This window comes from Globicephala melas, chromosome 15 (assembly GCF_963455315.2).
Source record: "Globicephala melas chromosome 15, mGloMel1.2, whole genome shotgun sequence".
In the NCBI taxonomy this organism is placed as follows: domain Eukaryota; kingdom Metazoa; phylum Chordata; class Mammalia; order Artiodactyla; family Delphinidae; genus Globicephala; species Globicephala melas.
Genome location: NC_083328.1, coordinates 9,019,619 through 9,036,806, shown reverse-complemented (window position 1 = coordinate 9,036,806; position 17,188 = coordinate 9,019,619). Strand labels below are relative to the sequence as shown.

Sequence of the window (17,188 nt, the reverse complement as noted above, 5' to 3'; positions counted from 1 at the left end):
AGCGAGCAAAGAGGTCAGTTGGGATAGTTTGTCCTTGACTGGGCTGCTAGGGTATCCAAGAAACCACTGCCGTTGTTAGAGGCTCCAGAAAACCTGGGGAGTGAAGCTGAGGTGCCCACGTGACAGGCCGTCTCCCAGATCCTTCCACTGGCACCTCCGCCTTAGGCAGGCCGCCACCTGCACCGTTTCCCTTGCCAGAATGCCTGGGCTTGCAGCAGCCCATTCTCCACCCTTAGGCATCATTCACTCATTCGGCAAATGTCCTCAGGGTTGCCTGCTCCAGGCCCCAGCCCCTTCTAGGCCCTGCGGATACAGGGAAGAGGCCGACTCAGTTCTTCTCCCGAGGAGCTCAGGGCCTGCCATCGGCCTCCCTTGGGGCAGGGCCTGCCGCCTTCTGTGAGGCTTGAATACACATCTCCTCTGATCTCTCCCAGCTCCGGAGTCCCTCAAGCTGGATCCTGCCACGGCCCACCCACTCCTGGAGCTCTCCAAGGGCAACACGGTGGTGCAGTGTGGGCTCCTGGCCCAGCGGCGCGCCAGCCAGCCCGAGCGCTTCGACTACAGCACTTGCGTCTTGGCCAGCAGGGGCTTCTCCTGCGGCCGCCACTACTGGGAGGTGGTGGTGGGCAGCAAGAGCGACTGGCGCCTGGGGGTCATCAAGGGCACAGCCAGTCGCAAGGGCAAGCTGAGCAAGTCCCCAGGGCACGGCGTGTGGCTCATCGGCCTGAAGGAGGGCCGGGTGTACGAGGCCTTCGGCTGCCCGCGGGCGCCCCTGCCCGTGGCCGGCCACCCTCACCGCATCGGCGTCTACCTGCACTACGAGCAGGGCGAGCTCACCTTCTTCGACGCCGACCGCCCCGACGACCTGCGGCCGCTCTACACGTTCCAGGCCGACTTCCAGGGCAAGCTCTACCCCATCCTGGACACGTGCTGGCACGAGAGGGGCAGCAACTCCCTGCCCCTGGTGCTGCCCCCGCCCAGCGGGCCCAGCCACCTCGCCCGCCCGCAGCCCACCAAGCTGTAGCGCTGCTCGGGGGGCTGCCTTCCCAGCTGGGCACGGGGGCTCGAGTGGTCCTACCGGCTCTGGTGAGCAGAGGTTATGCAGTCGTTCGGGGAGGTCTTCCTGCCTTGGTGTCCCTAGAAACGTTTAACGATAGGGAGAGAAGGACCACGGTCCCATCCCCAGCAGTCAGGGGTGTGTTTATTAACCTCTTTCCAGGCTATTAACCTGCTTATTAACCAGTGGAGCCAGGCCGTGGGGCCCGCGGGTCAAGCTGGGCTTCCCTTGGGCCCTCCTAACAGCGATCTCTGCTTACTCTTCCCCCTGAGGGTGGAAACGCTCCCACATGTGACTTCCCCCCATCACTGTGAACTTTAAATGACTTTAAGGATCATAAAATTGACGTTACTTCTTCCTTTTCAAATGATTTGCAGTTATCAACCGCTGTGCGTACCCACTGCTTTATGCTCAGGCCTTTAAAAGCAGCTCCAGCCTCTGGTGGGGCCACAGCTTGCTTCCACCCCCTGCCCATCGGTCTCTGGTTAGTCACAGCAAACACTCCGTCATTGCTCTGTCCCCAGAGACTTCTCTCAACTTCCCTCTCTGTTAGAGAAGATGGAAATGACACTCCTGCAGAGCAGAAACAAGTAGGGGCCAGATGGGGGTGTGGCCCATCCCTGAAAGCTGCCGGGCACGTGGGAGTGGGTCCAGAGCCCAGGTCTGTGCATGCTGAGCCTGCTCTGTGGTCACCCCAGACCAAGGCTGGGACAGCTGAATTCCTTCCCAAGAACATGAAAATTGGAAGAGAGAGAGAGAGTGGCTGGGGCTGAGTCATCTGAGGTCTGGTGCTTTAGAGAGAAGCTCCCCAGCCTTGTGCCTTGAGGTCTGTGGACCCATCCAGGAGCCTTCCTTGGGGCACAGCCCTGCCCTGTCACCCTGGCATGAATCCACATCGGCCACACAGACAAAGTCTCAACCCACAGCCTATCTGAACGATCCTCCAGGAACAGAAGAGGGAGGAAGATCGTGAGGCGCTACCTCAAGGCCATCTTTACCGACCTTTATCCTCACGGGAGACTCAGGACATCACCTCCCTGGCTGTGAGAAGCTCTGAAGCTTTCTGCCCGCCTTCCCTCCCAGTAGGGCTGCAGTCTATAAAAGAGCTTAGCCGCATCTAGAACTGGCTCCTCAGCAACGGGATATCCCACAAGTCAAGTTGCAGCCACGAGCCCTTTGATTTCCACACCATCCTTTTCGGCGGGGCAACGAGGCCCACGTGCAGCTTCCACCTTTGGCTAATCTTCCTCCTGCTGTCTATGTAAGTAATAAACTGAATCAAAAGCTGGTTGTTGTCTCTTGATCAGCTGAATCTGTCGGGCCTTGGCCTTAGTTGCTGTATGCTTGACACCTTTCAGACTTGGTTTTTGGTTTTGCAGCTTTTCCTTCAATTCCATCAGTCTACCTCCACTCTCCACCCTTCTCCACCATGCTGTGTCCTGGGAGGCTGGCCCCGCTGGAATGCAAACCCCTCTGGCTTCCTGTTGGGTTCAGCTGAGGGGAGGGCCTGGCAGGAGATCCCAGGGCAGTAGAGGGAGTTGGAGGTATTTCTTTTCCTGGTTTTCTGCCTGCTGGGCTATGCGTTGGCACCTTCCCTCTACTGAAGACTCCTGGCAGGCAGCCCTCTCCCTCTGCTGCTCTTCCCTTGTTCCCGTCGCTGAACAGTGAGCACCGTGCCATCTTCCGTAGGGGCCCCTTAACTCCCACTGTTCTTTTAGAAACAGTCCCTTCTTTAAACTCAGCTACTCACTTATGTGCACCTTTCTGCCTCCAGCCAGACCCTGACAGACACAATGGCATACTTCTGCACCCATTTAATAAATCCCCTCTGTTGTTTGGCTAACCAGAGTTAGTGTTTGTGCTTGCAACCGAAAGATCTTAACTGATACACATCCAATGTGCAGAAGGCAGAGGAAAGAGCAGTTAATTCTTCGTGTGGAGTTGGCATTTAAGCTGAAAGAAGTGGAAGACAGGCAGAGGAGAAGAGCCTTCAGGGATCTAGGTCCAAAAGGGATGCTGCAGCTGGAGCTGGGCCTGGAGATGATGGTGGGGGCTGATCCGGGGCGGGGGGCACCTGTGCTACTTTAGTGTATATTAACTTTGTCCTGTGATAATGACAGTGTGGGAGTGGGCGAGTCTGCTCAGGGAGAAAATATCCGACTGACAGAAAGGAGGTCAGAGAATGGAACACCAGAACCTAGGGGAACAGCTTAGACGGGGTTGCCAAGGAACCTTAGAAACGGGCAGAGAGATGGGAGGGTATGCTAGCAGGAGAGGTCATAGAAGCCAAAGCTTACCAACAAAGAAGGTGTGTTCAACAGTGCCATGAAACCCCAGATTCAGCAGGAAAGGCCGAAGGAATATCTGGAGATTCTTGGTAGTTTGGGAGGGACCCATCTCAGTGCAGCTGGTGGAAAACGGACTGCAGGCAGTTAGATAATAGCATGTGATGAAGATGTAAAGGCAAAGATTGCTGATTCTCCATTTAAAAAGTTTGATAGTGGGACTTCCCTGGTGGCACAGTGGTTACGAATCCACCTGCCATTGCAGGGGACATGGGTTCGATCCCTCGTCCAGGAAGATCCCACATGCTGTGGAACAACTAAGCCCGTGCACCACAACTACTGAGCCTATGCTCTAGAGCCCGTGAGCCACAACTGCTGAGCCCACGTGCCACAACTACAGAAGCCCACGCGCCTAGAGCCTGTGCTCTGCAACAAGAGAAGCCACCACAATGAGAAGCACATGCATTGCAACAAAGAGTAGCCCCCGCTCGCCACAACTAGAGAAAGCCTGCACGCAGCAATGAAGACCCAACGCAGCCAAAAATAAATTTTAAAAAAAAGTTTGATAGTGAAGGGAAAAAGTAAACTGGGTCAAGGGTTTGGGAGAAGGTGGGATTAGGAGAAGGCGTTTTTAGGACAGAGGCAGTGCTGTCCGCAGAAGTATATGAGCCACATATGTAGGTTTATGTTTTCTAATGGTCACATTTTAAAAATTAAAAGACTCAGGGCTTCCCTGGTGGCGTAGTGGTTAAGAATCCGCCTGCCAATGCAGGGGACGTGGGTTTGAGCCCTGGTCCAGGAAGATTCCACATGTTGCGGAGCAACTAAGCCCGTGTGCCACAACTACTGAGCCTGCCTGTGCTCTAGAGCCCGTGAGCCATAACTACTGAGCCTGTGTGCCACAACTACTGAAGCCTGCGCACCTAGAGCCCATGCTTTACAACAAGAGAAGCCACTGCAATGAGAAGCCCATGCACTGCAACAAAGAGCAGCCCCTGCTCGCCACAACTAGAAGAAAGCCCGCACACAGCAATGAAGACCCAACACAGGCAAAAATAAACAAATAAAATAAGTAAAACATTAAAAAAAATTGACAGACCCAGGTCAGCTAGCACTCAGATCTTGATTTCTTAATACCATTCTACAATAAAAGGAATGAGGGCTCCTTGGAGAACTGGCTGATTCTGGGACTAGAACAGGAAATACACCAAATGAGCCTCAGTATCTTGTAGTGCCAGAAGGCAAGGAAATGCTCCAACCCAGACAAACGTGAAAAAAAAAAAAGTACAGTAGTAGAGCCCTGTGAAAAGGATATAGGAGCCAACTGAAAGCACTTCCAGTGGTCAAAACAAGAATAATCTAAGCAACAAAATATTTTGGATTACAGTCCAAAGTATAAAATAAATAGCCCTGAATCCATACTGATACAAATAAATGACTGTTTAATTAAATGGGGGAGAAGAGATAAATCTGTGCAGAATTCCCAGTAATTTACATAGCTACTCCACCCTCAAGGAGGGGGAGCATAATAGCCTCCTTAAATGTGGGCTACACATAGTGACGTCCTGCCAGAGAGGCCAGAGGGTTACAGAGTAGCTTTACAGTGGAGAAACTGGACAAACACTCCCTCAGCCAGGTGATCACGGTTAACATCAACAGTGATGTCACTTTGGTACTATGTGCCCTTGCTCTGACGTAATGAAAATGTCCCTTTACCTGTGGTCTTTCTCCCCAAAACTCATAACCCTAGTCTAATCATGAGAAAAACAACAGACGAGTTCCAAGTGAGGAACGTTCTACAAAATACTGACCAGGACTCCTTAAGGTAATCAAGGTAACCACACACAAGGAAAGTCTGAGAAACTGTCACAGACAGGAAGAGCCTTGAGACACATGACTAAATGTAATGTGGTGTCCTGGATGAGATTCAGGGACAGAAACGACGTCAGGTAAAAACTAAGGAAGTCTGAATAAACTGTGGACTTGTATCAATATTGATGTACCTGTTACCCACTCACCTGAAGGAGGGGGGATTGTTTTAGGATGGGTCAACTCTAGTACAGCTGGTTGTCCAGAACCACATCAATCTGTGCTCTGTTCATCCATTCACTCCTTCACTCATTCAACAGATATTTATTAAGTCCATACTGTGAGAAAGACACTGGTCTTGGAGCTAAAGGTAGATGAGTGTCAAGACAGACAAGGATTTGCCCTCATGGAGCCAGATGGAGAGACAGAGAATAAATCATAACCACATATGGAATAGGTACTATGAAGAAAACAGATGATGTAACTTGATGGGGGAGGAGGAGAGTTCCACTAAAAGATCACTTACGAACCAACCTAGAGCTACAGGAATGCGTTAAACCTTTAAGTGACTCAGTGATTTTATTGTAGACTAGAGTCAACCTTCTTGCAAAATGCTTGCTTATGTGCTATTAGTAATACAGAGAATATACAGGCTGGAATATTCTAGTTCATGGAGTCCTGCCTACTTGAATGCTTGAGATACAAGTGTACAGTTTTTTTGGTTTTTTTTCCTTCTCAATCAACCCATTATGTAACCAGTAACCACATGGGTGCTGTAGACCCAAATACCACACAATCCCTGTCCTCCCATGGGTGAGGCTGGGGAAACGTTCCTATAGATGAATCCTCAAAAGGATTGCATAAAAGGCTAGCCATTGGGAAACAAAGAGCCATTTCTCACATCACGTGCCAAACCTAATTCTAAATGGATTTAAGTGTGAAATGATGAAGCCATAAGTGATTTCTATATCGTAGCGGCGTGAAGCAGTTTTCAAGCATGACATCAAAGGCAGAAACCATAAAGGTAAGTATCTTAAAAATGAGAACTCTATGTTGCCCAAAACAACTATAAACCACATTAAAAAGCAACAATAGGGACTTCCCTGGCAGTCCAGTGGTTAGACTCTGTGCTTCCACTGCAGGGTGCGCGGGTTCCACCCCTGTTTGGGGGAACTAGGATCCCGCAGGCTGCGCGGCACGGCCAGAAAACAAAAAAAAGCAACAATAAATTGGAAGAAATGGCAAAACCTAAGATAAGAGGTATATGTTGTTAATCCATAAAGAGCACCAAGGGAAAGATGGTAGAAGAATGAACAAAAGACATCTACATGTCACAACAGAAATACAAATGGCCAATAATACATGAAAATATTCAACCTCAATCACAGAAATTAAAACATCAATAAAATCTCATTGTTTGCCTGTGAAATCGGCAAAAATTGAAAGAAAAAAGAGAAGAGCTACGAAGAAGTGGTGAACCGGGCTCCCAGCGTCGGCCTCTACTCCCTGCCAGGCACCTGGCACACGCCCTGTGGGGACCTGGATGGGCACTGTGGCTCCCGGATCTGGAACCTCCGTGCCCTTTGACCCCGGAAGTCCGGGCGGGATGGGCGGTGCGGAGCCAGGCGCACTTCGCGACAGAGCCGTAAAGGCGCACGCGTGGGCGTGGAGAATGGCGTTGTACGCGGCGGCGGCGGCCGTGTTGGCCGGCGTGGAGAGTCGCCAGGGCTCCCTCAAGGGGCTGGTGTACGGCAGCAGCTTCCAGGTAGCGGGGTACGGGGTTCGGAGTTCGGGCCCGGGAGGGGGGGCCCGGCGGGGGCCTCCCCCGGCCCGGCCCCCGCCTCACCTGGGTTCTCTCGGCCGCGCGCAGAACGTGAAGCAGCTGTACGCGCTGGTGTGCGAGACGCAGCGCTACTCCACCGTGCTGGACGCAGTGATCGCCAGCGCCGGCCTTCTCCGCGCCGAGAAGAAGCTGCGTCCGCACTTGGCCAAGGTGACGGGTGGGGTGGGGCGGGGCGGGCGGGGTGAGCCCCTCCTAACCTGGTCCCAGCTCCGCCACCGTGCACGGTGTGACTCTGTCAAGTCGCTCCTCTGAAATGAGAAGGCGCAGACCCTCGCTGGGTTATGAATTGAGGTGGGATGAACATGCTTTACCTTCGAGTCTTGTGTGAAAGATAAAGAACGGAAGTGCAAAGTAGCGACGGCAGGGACTCTCTAGGTAAAACAAAACTGTGACGTTGACCAGGGAGGAGGGTTGGCATCCGGAGCTTTCCTGGTGAGAAGCCGTGGGGAAAGGGTTCAGGACTGGGAAGCAAGGCACCAGGTTCAAATCATGTATCTGCCATTAATTTCTTGTGTGACCTTGAATGAGGTGTTTCACTTTTACCTGTTACCGTCTTTCAGGTGGTCTGTTTAGCTCTTCCAATTCCAACACTGTGGCGTTCCAAGATATTCATGCTCAAGGTTTTCTGTCTTCCTTTCCCCATCCCCAGGTGCTAGTATATGAGTTATTGCTGGGAAGAGGCTTTAAAGGGCGCGGGGGCCGATGGAAGCCTCTGCTGGACCGGCACCAGGCAAGGCTGAAGGCCGAGTTGGCCCGGCTCAAGGTTCGCCGAGGTGTGAGCCAGAATGAGGACCTGTTGGAAGGGGGATCCAAACCTGGCCCAGGTGAGCTGGAAGGAGTTGTGGAGGTGGAGGTAGCCATCGGGCCCTCAGGAGAGAGCCGTCCATGTTCCTGCCCACTCACTGCTGATGGTTTCCTAGCCTCCCAGGTGCCTCGATTTGTGCGAGTGAACACTCTGAAGACCTGCCCTGAGGATGCAGTTGATTATTTTAAGAGACAAGGATTCTCCTACCAGGGTCGGCCTTCCAGGTGAGCTTAGAACCGTGAATGGCTGCTCTCATCTAGGAAGGAGCCTGGGGAAAGGGATCAGGGTGGTTGTGACTGCGCTCAGGTTTTCTTCCTACTTTTCCAGCAGTTTCTCCATTTCCTTTCAAGGCCTGTCTTCCTTCATCCTTTAAACAGTGGTTCTCTTGGGAGCCCTGTTTTACTGATACATTTTTCTAAATGTATCCCTCAATTTCTTCTCTGGCTCTGACTCCTACTTCTCACCTGATCATTCAGTCTCCCAGTCTAGGCTTCTCTCCTATTGTCCTACTCTCAGGTTCATGTTACTGCTTCACAGACACCACAGTCGCAGCACTTGTCAAACCAAATTCATCTTTCTTTTGAACTCTGCACTGTCTTTTTTTTAACATTAACTTATTCATTCAAAATTTAAGATTTAAGAGAAATGCTGCCAAAACAGTGTACTTAAATGCATTATTGGATTATTTTGCAGCGTCCTTTTTTAAAATTGACATATAACACATTATTAGTTTCAGGTGTACAATGTGATGATTTGATATTTGCACATATTGCAAAACGGTCACTAGAATAAGCCTAGTTAGCATCCGGCACCATACATAGTTGTAAAGTTTTTTCCTCAGGATGAGCACTTTTAACATTTATTCTCTTAGCAGCTTTTAAATATGCAAAGCGATATTATTAACTGTAGTCACCATGCTGTACATTACATTCCCAGGACTTATTTTATAACTGGAAATTTGTACCCTGTGACAACCTTCACCCATTTCGCTCACCTGTACCCCACCTCCTGTCTCTCGTGACCACAAGTCTGTTCTCTGTATTTATGAGCTTGGGTTTTTGTTTTTGTATTAGATTCCACATAAAAGTGAGATCATACAATGTATGTCTCTCTCTGTGTGACTTATTTCATTTAGCATAATGCCGTCAGGGTCCATCCATGTTGTCGCAAAGGGCAAGATTTTATTCTTTTTAATGGCCGAATAATATTCTGTTGTGTGTATATATCAATTTCTTTATCCACTTCTTCTATTGATGGACACTTATGTTGTTTCCATGACTTAGCTGTTGTAAATAATGCTGCAATGAATGTGGGGATGCATGTATCTCTTTGAGTGTTTTTGTGTTCTTTGGATAAACACCCAGAAGTAGAATTGATGGATTGTATGGTAGTTCTATTTTTAATTTTTAGGGCGCCTCCATACTGTTTTCCATAGTGGCTGCATGAATTTATGTTCTCACCAACAGTGCACAAGTGTTCCCTTTTCTCTACATCTTTGCCAACACTTGTTATTTCTTATCTTTTTGATAATAGCCATTCTAACAGGTGTGAAGTGATATTTTGGGGTTTTTTTTTTGTTGTTGTTTTTATACAGCAGGTTCTTGTTATCCATTTTATACATATTAGTGTATATATGTCAATATCAATCTCCCAATTCATCACACCAGCACCCCCCTCCCCTGCGCCACTTTCTGCCCTTGATGTCCATAGGTTTGTTCTCTACATCTGTGTCTCAATTTCTGCCCTGCAAACTGGTTCATCTATACCATTTTTCTAGGTTCCACATATATGTGTTAATATACGATATTTGTTTTTCTCTTTCTGACTTACTTCACGCTGTATGACAGTCTCTAGATCCATCCACGTCTCTACAAATGACCCAATTTCGTTCCTTTTTATGGCTGAGTAATATTCCATTGTATATATGTTCCACACCTTCTTTATCCATTCATCTGTCGATGGGCATTTAGGTTGCTTCCATGACCTGGCTATTGTAAATAGTGCTGCAATGAACGTTGGGGTGCATGTGTCTTTTTTTTTTTTTTTTGCATGTGTCTTTTTGAATTATGGTTTTCTCTGGGTATATGCCCAGTAGTGGGATTGTTGGGTCATATGGTAGTTCTATTTTTAGTTTTTTTTTTTTTTTTCCTCCCGCTTCTCCTGCTCCCTATTTTTAGTTTTTTAAGGAACCTCCATACTGTGCTCCATAGTGGCTGTATCAATTTACATTCCCACCAACAGTGCAAGAGGGGTCCCTTTTCTTCACACCCTCTCCAGCATTTGTTGTTTGTAGATTTTCTGATGATGCCCATTCTGACTGGTGTGAGGTGATACCTCATTGTAGTTTTGATTTGCATTTCTCTCATAATTAGTGATGTTGAGCAGCTTTTCATGTGCTTCTTGGCCATCTGTATGTCTTCTTTGGAGAAATGTCTATTTAGGTCTTCTGCTCTTTTCTGGATTGGGTTGTTTGTTTCTTTAATATTGAGCTGCATGAGCTGTTTATATATTTTGGAGATTAATCCTTTGTCCATTGGTTTGTTTGCAAATATTTTCTCCCATTCTGAGGGTTGTCTTTTGGTCTTGTTTATGGTTTCCTTTGCTGTGTGAAAGCTTTGAAGTTTCATTAGGTCCCATTTGTTTATTTTTGTTTTTATTTCCATTACTCTAGGAGGTGGATCAAAAAAGATCTTGCTGTGATTTATGTCAAAGAGTGTTCTTCCTGTGTTCTCCTCTAAGAGTTTTGTAGTGTCTGGTCTTACATTTAGGTCTCGAATCCATTTTTGTGTATGGTGTTAGGGAGTGTTCTAATTTCATTCTTTTACATGTAGCTGTCCAGTTTTCCCAGCACCCCTTATTGAAGAGACTGTCTTTTCTCCATTGTATATCCTTGCCTCCTTTGTCATATATTAGTTGACCATAGGTGCGTGAGTTTATCTCTGGGCTTTCTATCTTGTTCCATTGATCTGTGTTTGTGTTTTTGTGCCAGTACCATATTGTCTTGATTACTGTAGCTTTGTAGTATAGTCTGAAGTCAGGGAGTCTAATTCCTCCAGCTCCGTTTTTTTCCCTCAAGACTGCTTTGGCTGTTCGGGCTCTTTTGTATCTCCATACAAATTTTAAGACTTTTTGTTCTAGTTCCCTAAAAAATGCCATTGATAATTTGATAGGGATTGCATTGAATCTGTAGATTGCTTTGGGTAGTATAGTCATTTTCACAACATTGATTCTTCCAATCCAAGAACATGGTATATCTCTCCATCTGTTGGTATCATCTTTAATTTCTTTCATCAGTGTCTTATAGTTTTCTGCATACAGGTCTTTTGTCTCCCTAGGTAGGTTTATTCCTAGGTATTTTATTCTCTTTGTTGCAGTGGTAAATGGGAGTGTTTCCTTAATTTCTCTTTCAGACTTTTCACCGTTAGTGTATAGGAATGCAAGAGATTTCTGTGCATTAATTTTGTGTCCTGCAACTTTCCCAAATTCACTGATTAGCTCTAGTAGTTTTCTGGTTGCATTTTTAGGATTCTCTATGTATAGTATCATGTCATCTGCAAACAGTGACAGTTTTTCTTTTCCAATTTGTATTCCTTTTATTTCTTTTTCTTCTCTGATGGCTGTGGCTAGGACTTCCAAAACTATGTTGAATAATAATGGTGAGAGTGGACATCCTTGTCTTGTTCCTGACCTTAGAGGAAATGCTTTCAGTTTTTCACCATTGAGAATGATGTTTGCTGTGGGTTTGTTGTATATGGCCTTTATTATGTTGAGGTAGGTTCCCTCTATGCCCACTTTGTGGAGAGTTTTTTATCATAAATCGGTGTTGAATTTTGTCAAAAGCTTTTTCTGCATCTATTGAGATGATCATATGATTTTTATTCTTCAGTTTGTTAATATGGTGTATCACATTGATTGATTAGCGTATATTGAAGAATCCTTGCATCCCTGGGATAAATCCCACTTGATCATGGTGTATGATCCTTTTAATGTGTTGTTGGATTCTGTTTGCTAGTATTTTGTTGAGGATATTTGCATCTATATTCATCAGTGCTATTGGTCTGTAATTTTCTTTTTTTGTAGTATCTTTGTTTGGTTTTGGTATCAGGGTGATGGTGGCCTCACAGAATGAGTTTGGGAGTGTTCCTTCCTCTGCAATTTTTTGGAAGAGTTTGAGCAGGATGGGTGTTAGCTCTTCTCTAAATGTTTGATAGAATTCACCTGTGAAGCCATCTGGTCCTGCACTTTTGTTTGTTGGAAGATTTTTAATCACAGTTTTAGTTTCATTACTTGTGATTGGTCTCTTCATATTTTCTGTTTCTTCCTGGTTCACTCTTGGAAGGTTATATCTTTCTAAGAATGTGTCCGTTTCTTCCAAGTTGTCCATTTTATTGTCATAGAGTTGCTTGTAGTAGTCTCTTAGGATGCTTTGTATTTCTGCGGTGTCTATTGTAACTTCTCCTTTTTCATTTCTAATTTTATTGATTTGAGTCTTCTCCCTCTTGATGAGGCTGGCTAATGGTTTATCAATATTGTTTATCTTCTCAAAGAACCAGCTTTTAGTTTTATTGATCTTTGTTATTGTTTTCTTTGTTTCTCTTTCTTTTATTTCTGCTGTGATCTTTATGATTTCTTTCCTTCTGCTAACTTTGGGTTTTGTTTGTTCTTCTTTCTCTTGTTCCTGTAGGTGTAAGGTTAGATTGTTTATATGAGATTTTTCTTGTTTCTTGAGATAGGCTTGTATAGCTATAAACTTCCCTCTTAGAACTGGTTTTGCTGCATCCCATAGGTTTTGGATCATCGTGTTTTCATTGTCATTTGTCTCTAGGTATTTTTTGATTTCCTCTTTGATTTCTTCAGTGATCTCTTGGTTATTTAGTAACGTATTGTTTAGCCTCCATGTGTTTGTGTCTTTTACGTTTTTTTCCCTGTAATTCATTTCTAATCTCATAGCATTGTGGTCAGAAAAGATGCTTGATATGATTTCAATTTTCTTAAATTTACTGAGGCTTGATTTGTGACTCAAGATGTGATCTATCCTGGAGAGTGTTCCCTGCGCACTTGAGAAGAAATTGTAATCTGCTGTTTTTGGATGGAATGTCCTATAAATATCAATTAAATCTATCTGGTCTATTGTGTCATTTAAAGCTTTTGTTTCCTTATTTATTTTCATTTTGGAAGATCTGTCCATTGGTGTAAGTGAGGTGTTAAAGTCCCTCACTATTATTGTGTTACTGTTGATTTCCTCTTTTATAGCTGTTAGCAGTTGCCTTATGTATTGAGGTGCTCCTATGTTGGGTGCATATATATTTATAATTGTTATCTCTTCTTCTTGGATTGATCCCTTGATCATTATGTAGTGTCCTTCCTTGTCCCTTGTAACATTCTTTATTTTAAAGTCTATTTTATGTGATATGAGTATTGCTACTCCAGCTTTCTTTTGATTTCCATTTGCGTGGAATATCTTTTTCCATCCCCTCACTTTCAGCCTGTATGTGTCCCTAGGTCTGAAGTGGGTCTCTTGTACAGAGCATATATATGGGTCTTGTTTTTGTATCCATTCATGAAGCCTGTGTCTTTTGGTTGGAGCATTTAATCCATTCACGTTTAAGGTAATTATCGATATGTATGTTCCTATGACGGTTTTCTTAATTGTTTTGGGTTTGTGTTTGTAGGTCCTTTTCTTCTCTTGTGTTTCCCACTTAGAGAAGTTCCTTTAGCATTTGTTGTAGAGCTGGTTTGATGGTGCTGAATTCTCTTAGCTTTTGCTTGTCTGTAAAGCTTTTGATTTCTCCATCGATTCTGAATGAGATCCTTGCAAGGTAGAATAATCTTGGTTATAGGTTCTTCCCTTTCATCACTTTAAGTATATCATGCCACTCTCTTCTGGCTTGTAGAGTTTCTGCTGAGAAATCAGCTGTTAACCTTATGGGAGTTCCCTTGTATGTTATTTGTCATTTTTCCCTTGCTGCTTTCAGTAATTTTTCTTTTTCTTTAAATTTTGTCAGTTTGACTACTGTGTGTCTCAGCGTGTTTCTCCTTGGGTTTATCCTGTATGGGACTCGCTGCACTTGCTGAACTTGGGTGGCTATTTCCTTTCCCATGTTAGGGAAGTTTTCAACTATAATCTCTTCAAATATTTTCTCTTGGCATTTCTCCCTCTCTTCTCCTAATGGGACCCCTATAATGCGAATGTTGTTTCATTTAATGTTGTCCCAGAGGTCTCTGAGGCTGTCTTCATTTCTTTTCATTCTTTTTTCTTTATTCTGTTCTGCAGCAGTGAATTCCACCATTATGTCTTCCAGGTCACTTATCCGTTCTTCTGCCTCAGTTATTCTGCTATTGGTTCCTTCTAGTGTAGTTTTCATTTCAGTTATTGTATTGTTCATCTCTGTTTGTTTGTTCTTTAATTCTTCTAGGTCTTTGTTAAACATTTCTTGTATCTTCTCGATGTTTGCCTCCATTCTTTTTCCGAGGTCCTGGATCATCTTTACTATCATTATTCTGAATTCTCTTTCTGGGAGGTTGCCTATCTCCACTTCATTTAGTTGTTTTTCTGGGGTTTTATCTTGTTCCTTCATCTGGTACATAGCCCTCTGCTTTTTCATCTTGTCTTTCTGTGAACGTGGTTTTTGTTCCACAGGCTGCAGGATTGTATTTTTTCTTCTCCTGTCTGCCCTCTGGTGGTTGAGGCTATCTAAGAGGCTTGTGCAAGTTTCCTGATGGGAGGGACTGGTGGTGGGTAGAGCTGGGTTTTGCTCTGGTGGGCAGAGCTCAGTAAAACTTGAATCTGCTTGTCTGCTGATGGGTGGGGCTGGGTTCCCTCCCTGTTAGTTGTTTGGCTTGAGGCAACCCAGCACTGGAGCCTTCCCGGCTCTTTGGTAGGGCTAATGGCTGACTCTGGGAGGGCTCACGCCAAGGATTACTTCCCAGAACTCCTGCTGCCAGTGTCCTTGTCCTCATGGTGAGCCACAGCCACCCCCCACCTCTGCAGGAGACCCTCCAACACACTAGCAGGTAGGTCTGGTTCCGTCTCCCCTGGGGTCACTGCTCCTTCCCCTGGGTCCTGATGTGCACACTACTTTGTGTGTGCCCTCCAAGAGTGGAGTCTCTGTTTCCCCCAGTCCTGTTGAAGTCCTGCAATCAAATCCCGCTAGGCTTCAAAGTCTGACTCTCTAGGAATTCCTCCTCCCGTTGCCGGACCCCCAGGTTGGGAACTCTGACATGGGGCTTAGAACCTTCACTCCAGTGGGTGGACTTCTGTGGTATAAGTGTTCTCCAGTCTGTGAGTCAGCCACCCAGCAGTTATGGGATTTGATTTTACTGTGATTGCGCCCCTCCTACCATCTCACTGTGGCTTCTCCTTTGTCTTTGGATGTGGGGTATCTTTTCTGGTGAGTTCCAGTGTCTTCCTGTCGATGATTGTCCAGCAGCTAGTTGTGATTCTGGTGTTCTCACAAGAGGGAGTGAGAGCACGTCCTTCTACTCCGCCATCTTGGTTCCTCTCCGATATTTTGGTTTTGATTTGCATTTCCCTGATGGTTAGTGATGTAGAATATCTTTTCACATATGTTGGAGGACAGAGGGAACAAAAAGCACCCACTCTACTGAGAAGGCATCTTGAGACTGAAAACTAGGCAGGCAGCTCCAGCTAATCAATGGATGAGTTTTTTACAGGGTAACTTACTCACAGGGTGGGATCTGGATCAGGCAGACAGCAGCCCGGGAGCATTCATGCCTGTCCTGTGCACCACCGAGGGGCCATTGGGAGAGTTTTATAGTTAACTTAGGGTATGGGGTAGGTGCTTGGAGACAGGATGTGCATTCTTACGTCAAGATTCATGAACGGGTAACTAGTCCTGTGGGCACTGGGAATATGTCAGTGAAGGTTTTCATCTCTGGGGACTCACAGAGCTCGGAGGCCACCTGGTCCTAATGATTATTAACACTATTAACTACAAAGCCCTTGATGACATAGGAATGATTTACTGCACAGTACAGTTCTGGGTAGGATCAGCTGAAGGACCGGAGAAACTGTAAGGGCCCAAGATTGTGGCAGTTATGTTAACAGCCATATACTCCACTCCTGACATCTTGATGGCCCGTATAATCTTGTCTGTAATTTTTCCACGTAGACCCTAGGGCTAGATATCGAGAGGTGGCTTTTGTATCGCTAGCCCAAAGCAACAGTATGAGAAGTAGCACGAACAAAGTGTTCCTAATAAACAAAAGTATAGTAAGAACTATGGTTCTCCATTTACCTGGGAGGGAAGTAAGCCAGTGGGTAAAGCATGGGCAAAGGGGATTTCATCCATTTGATTAATGACTGTTTTCATATGGGAGTGTTAATCGGTTATGTTGGATTCACATGAAGATGTAAATGCAGCATTCCTGCCCAGTTACGGTGCGTGTCCTTCCCTGTGAGGCTGTCAGCATATCTAAGGCCATATAGTTTTGCAGCACCACCTTTCTCATTTGAGTGGTTTCCTGGTTTCATGGAGAGATGGGAGTCATTCAAAGCTGATGGGGTAAATTGCTAACACTTGGATTTCTAGTTTAGCACTTACACTGGTTTTCTTGTTTGTCGGCCATTCCCACCATGACATACTATGATGGGCCCACCACCTGGACTTAATAGCAGGAAGGTTATAGGGAACTCCTGGTAAAGAGGTGTATGTACGGCCCAGAAGAGACGGCGCATTGGCCCGTCCACTAGGGCAAATAAGGCCACAGATAAGCTCCACATTTCCAGATCCCTTGTTTGGGAGCCATGAAGTCGCCTGTTCTATAGGAAGCTGCTTCCGTTCCTGTCCGTTCATCATTTGATATGTTGTGAGTTCCTCAGCAGACTTCAAAGGGAAGCCCCCCATACATCTGTGATTTGTTTGGGCGTGGTTGGTCCTTCCTATGCAGGTGGGGGCTCTGGACATCAAGACTCCTTGTGCAGCTCCCAGCCACACTAAACCATCCCAAATATAAGCTGTGGGAGTCCAGGGATTACTTGACCAGTTTTGCACCAGGGAAAAAACATATTGTTTAGAGTCACTATAATCAAACAGAACTTTCATGTATAGGAACCAGATCACCAAGGGGATTTTTGGTCACCAAGCCATTGTCCCGTTCTGTGGGACAGATGAACTGTCCACAGCATCTACTCTGCATTGGAGACAGGCTGCAGACCCAGCAGTCAGAGCGATTGTGGACCTTCGCATATGTTGAGGCCCAGGAGAGGAGGACACTTCTGGTAACCAGAGCCAGGGAGTCTATGAGGCACACACTATGAGTGATAAGACAGATGTTTTAGGGGTGAAAGGTAGGCAAATCCTCATTTGTGAGCACCGTAGCTGTTTGATCACCGTTGGCCAAAACCACCCCTGGTTTTGGCCTTTTTC

The 17,188-nt window shown here is 46.0% G+C and overlaps 2 protein-coding genes across 2 annotated transcripts in view; both read left to right on the top strand.

Moving 5' to 3' along the window:
* Positions 1-2,456, top strand: part of TRIM50 (tripartite motif containing 50) — a 46,147-nt gene extending 43,691 nt beyond the window's left edge. The window contains exon 8 of the mRNA XM_030872021.3: positions 435-2,456. Within this exon, the coding sequence (XP_030727881.1) occupies positions 435-1,024 (590 nt within the window). The 3' untranslated portion in view covers positions 1,025-2,456. The remainder of the gene's footprint in view (positions 1-434) is intronic.
* A 4,311-nt stretch (positions 2,457-6,767) lies between these two features.
* NSUN5 (NOP2/Sun RNA methyltransferase 5) overlaps positions 6,768-17,188 on the top strand; it is a 30,696-nt gene continuing 20,275 nt past the window's right edge. Inside the window, exons 1-4 of the mRNA XM_030872023.2 lie at positions 6,768-6,916; positions 7,022-7,144; positions 7,644-7,818; positions 7,915-8,023. Coding sequence (XP_030727883.1) covers positions 6,824-6,916; positions 7,022-7,144; positions 7,644-7,818; positions 7,915-8,023 — 500 coding nt within the window. The 5' untranslated portion in view covers positions 6,768-6,823. The remainder of the gene's footprint in view (positions 6,917-7,021; positions 7,145-7,643; positions 7,819-7,914; positions 8,024-17,188) is intronic.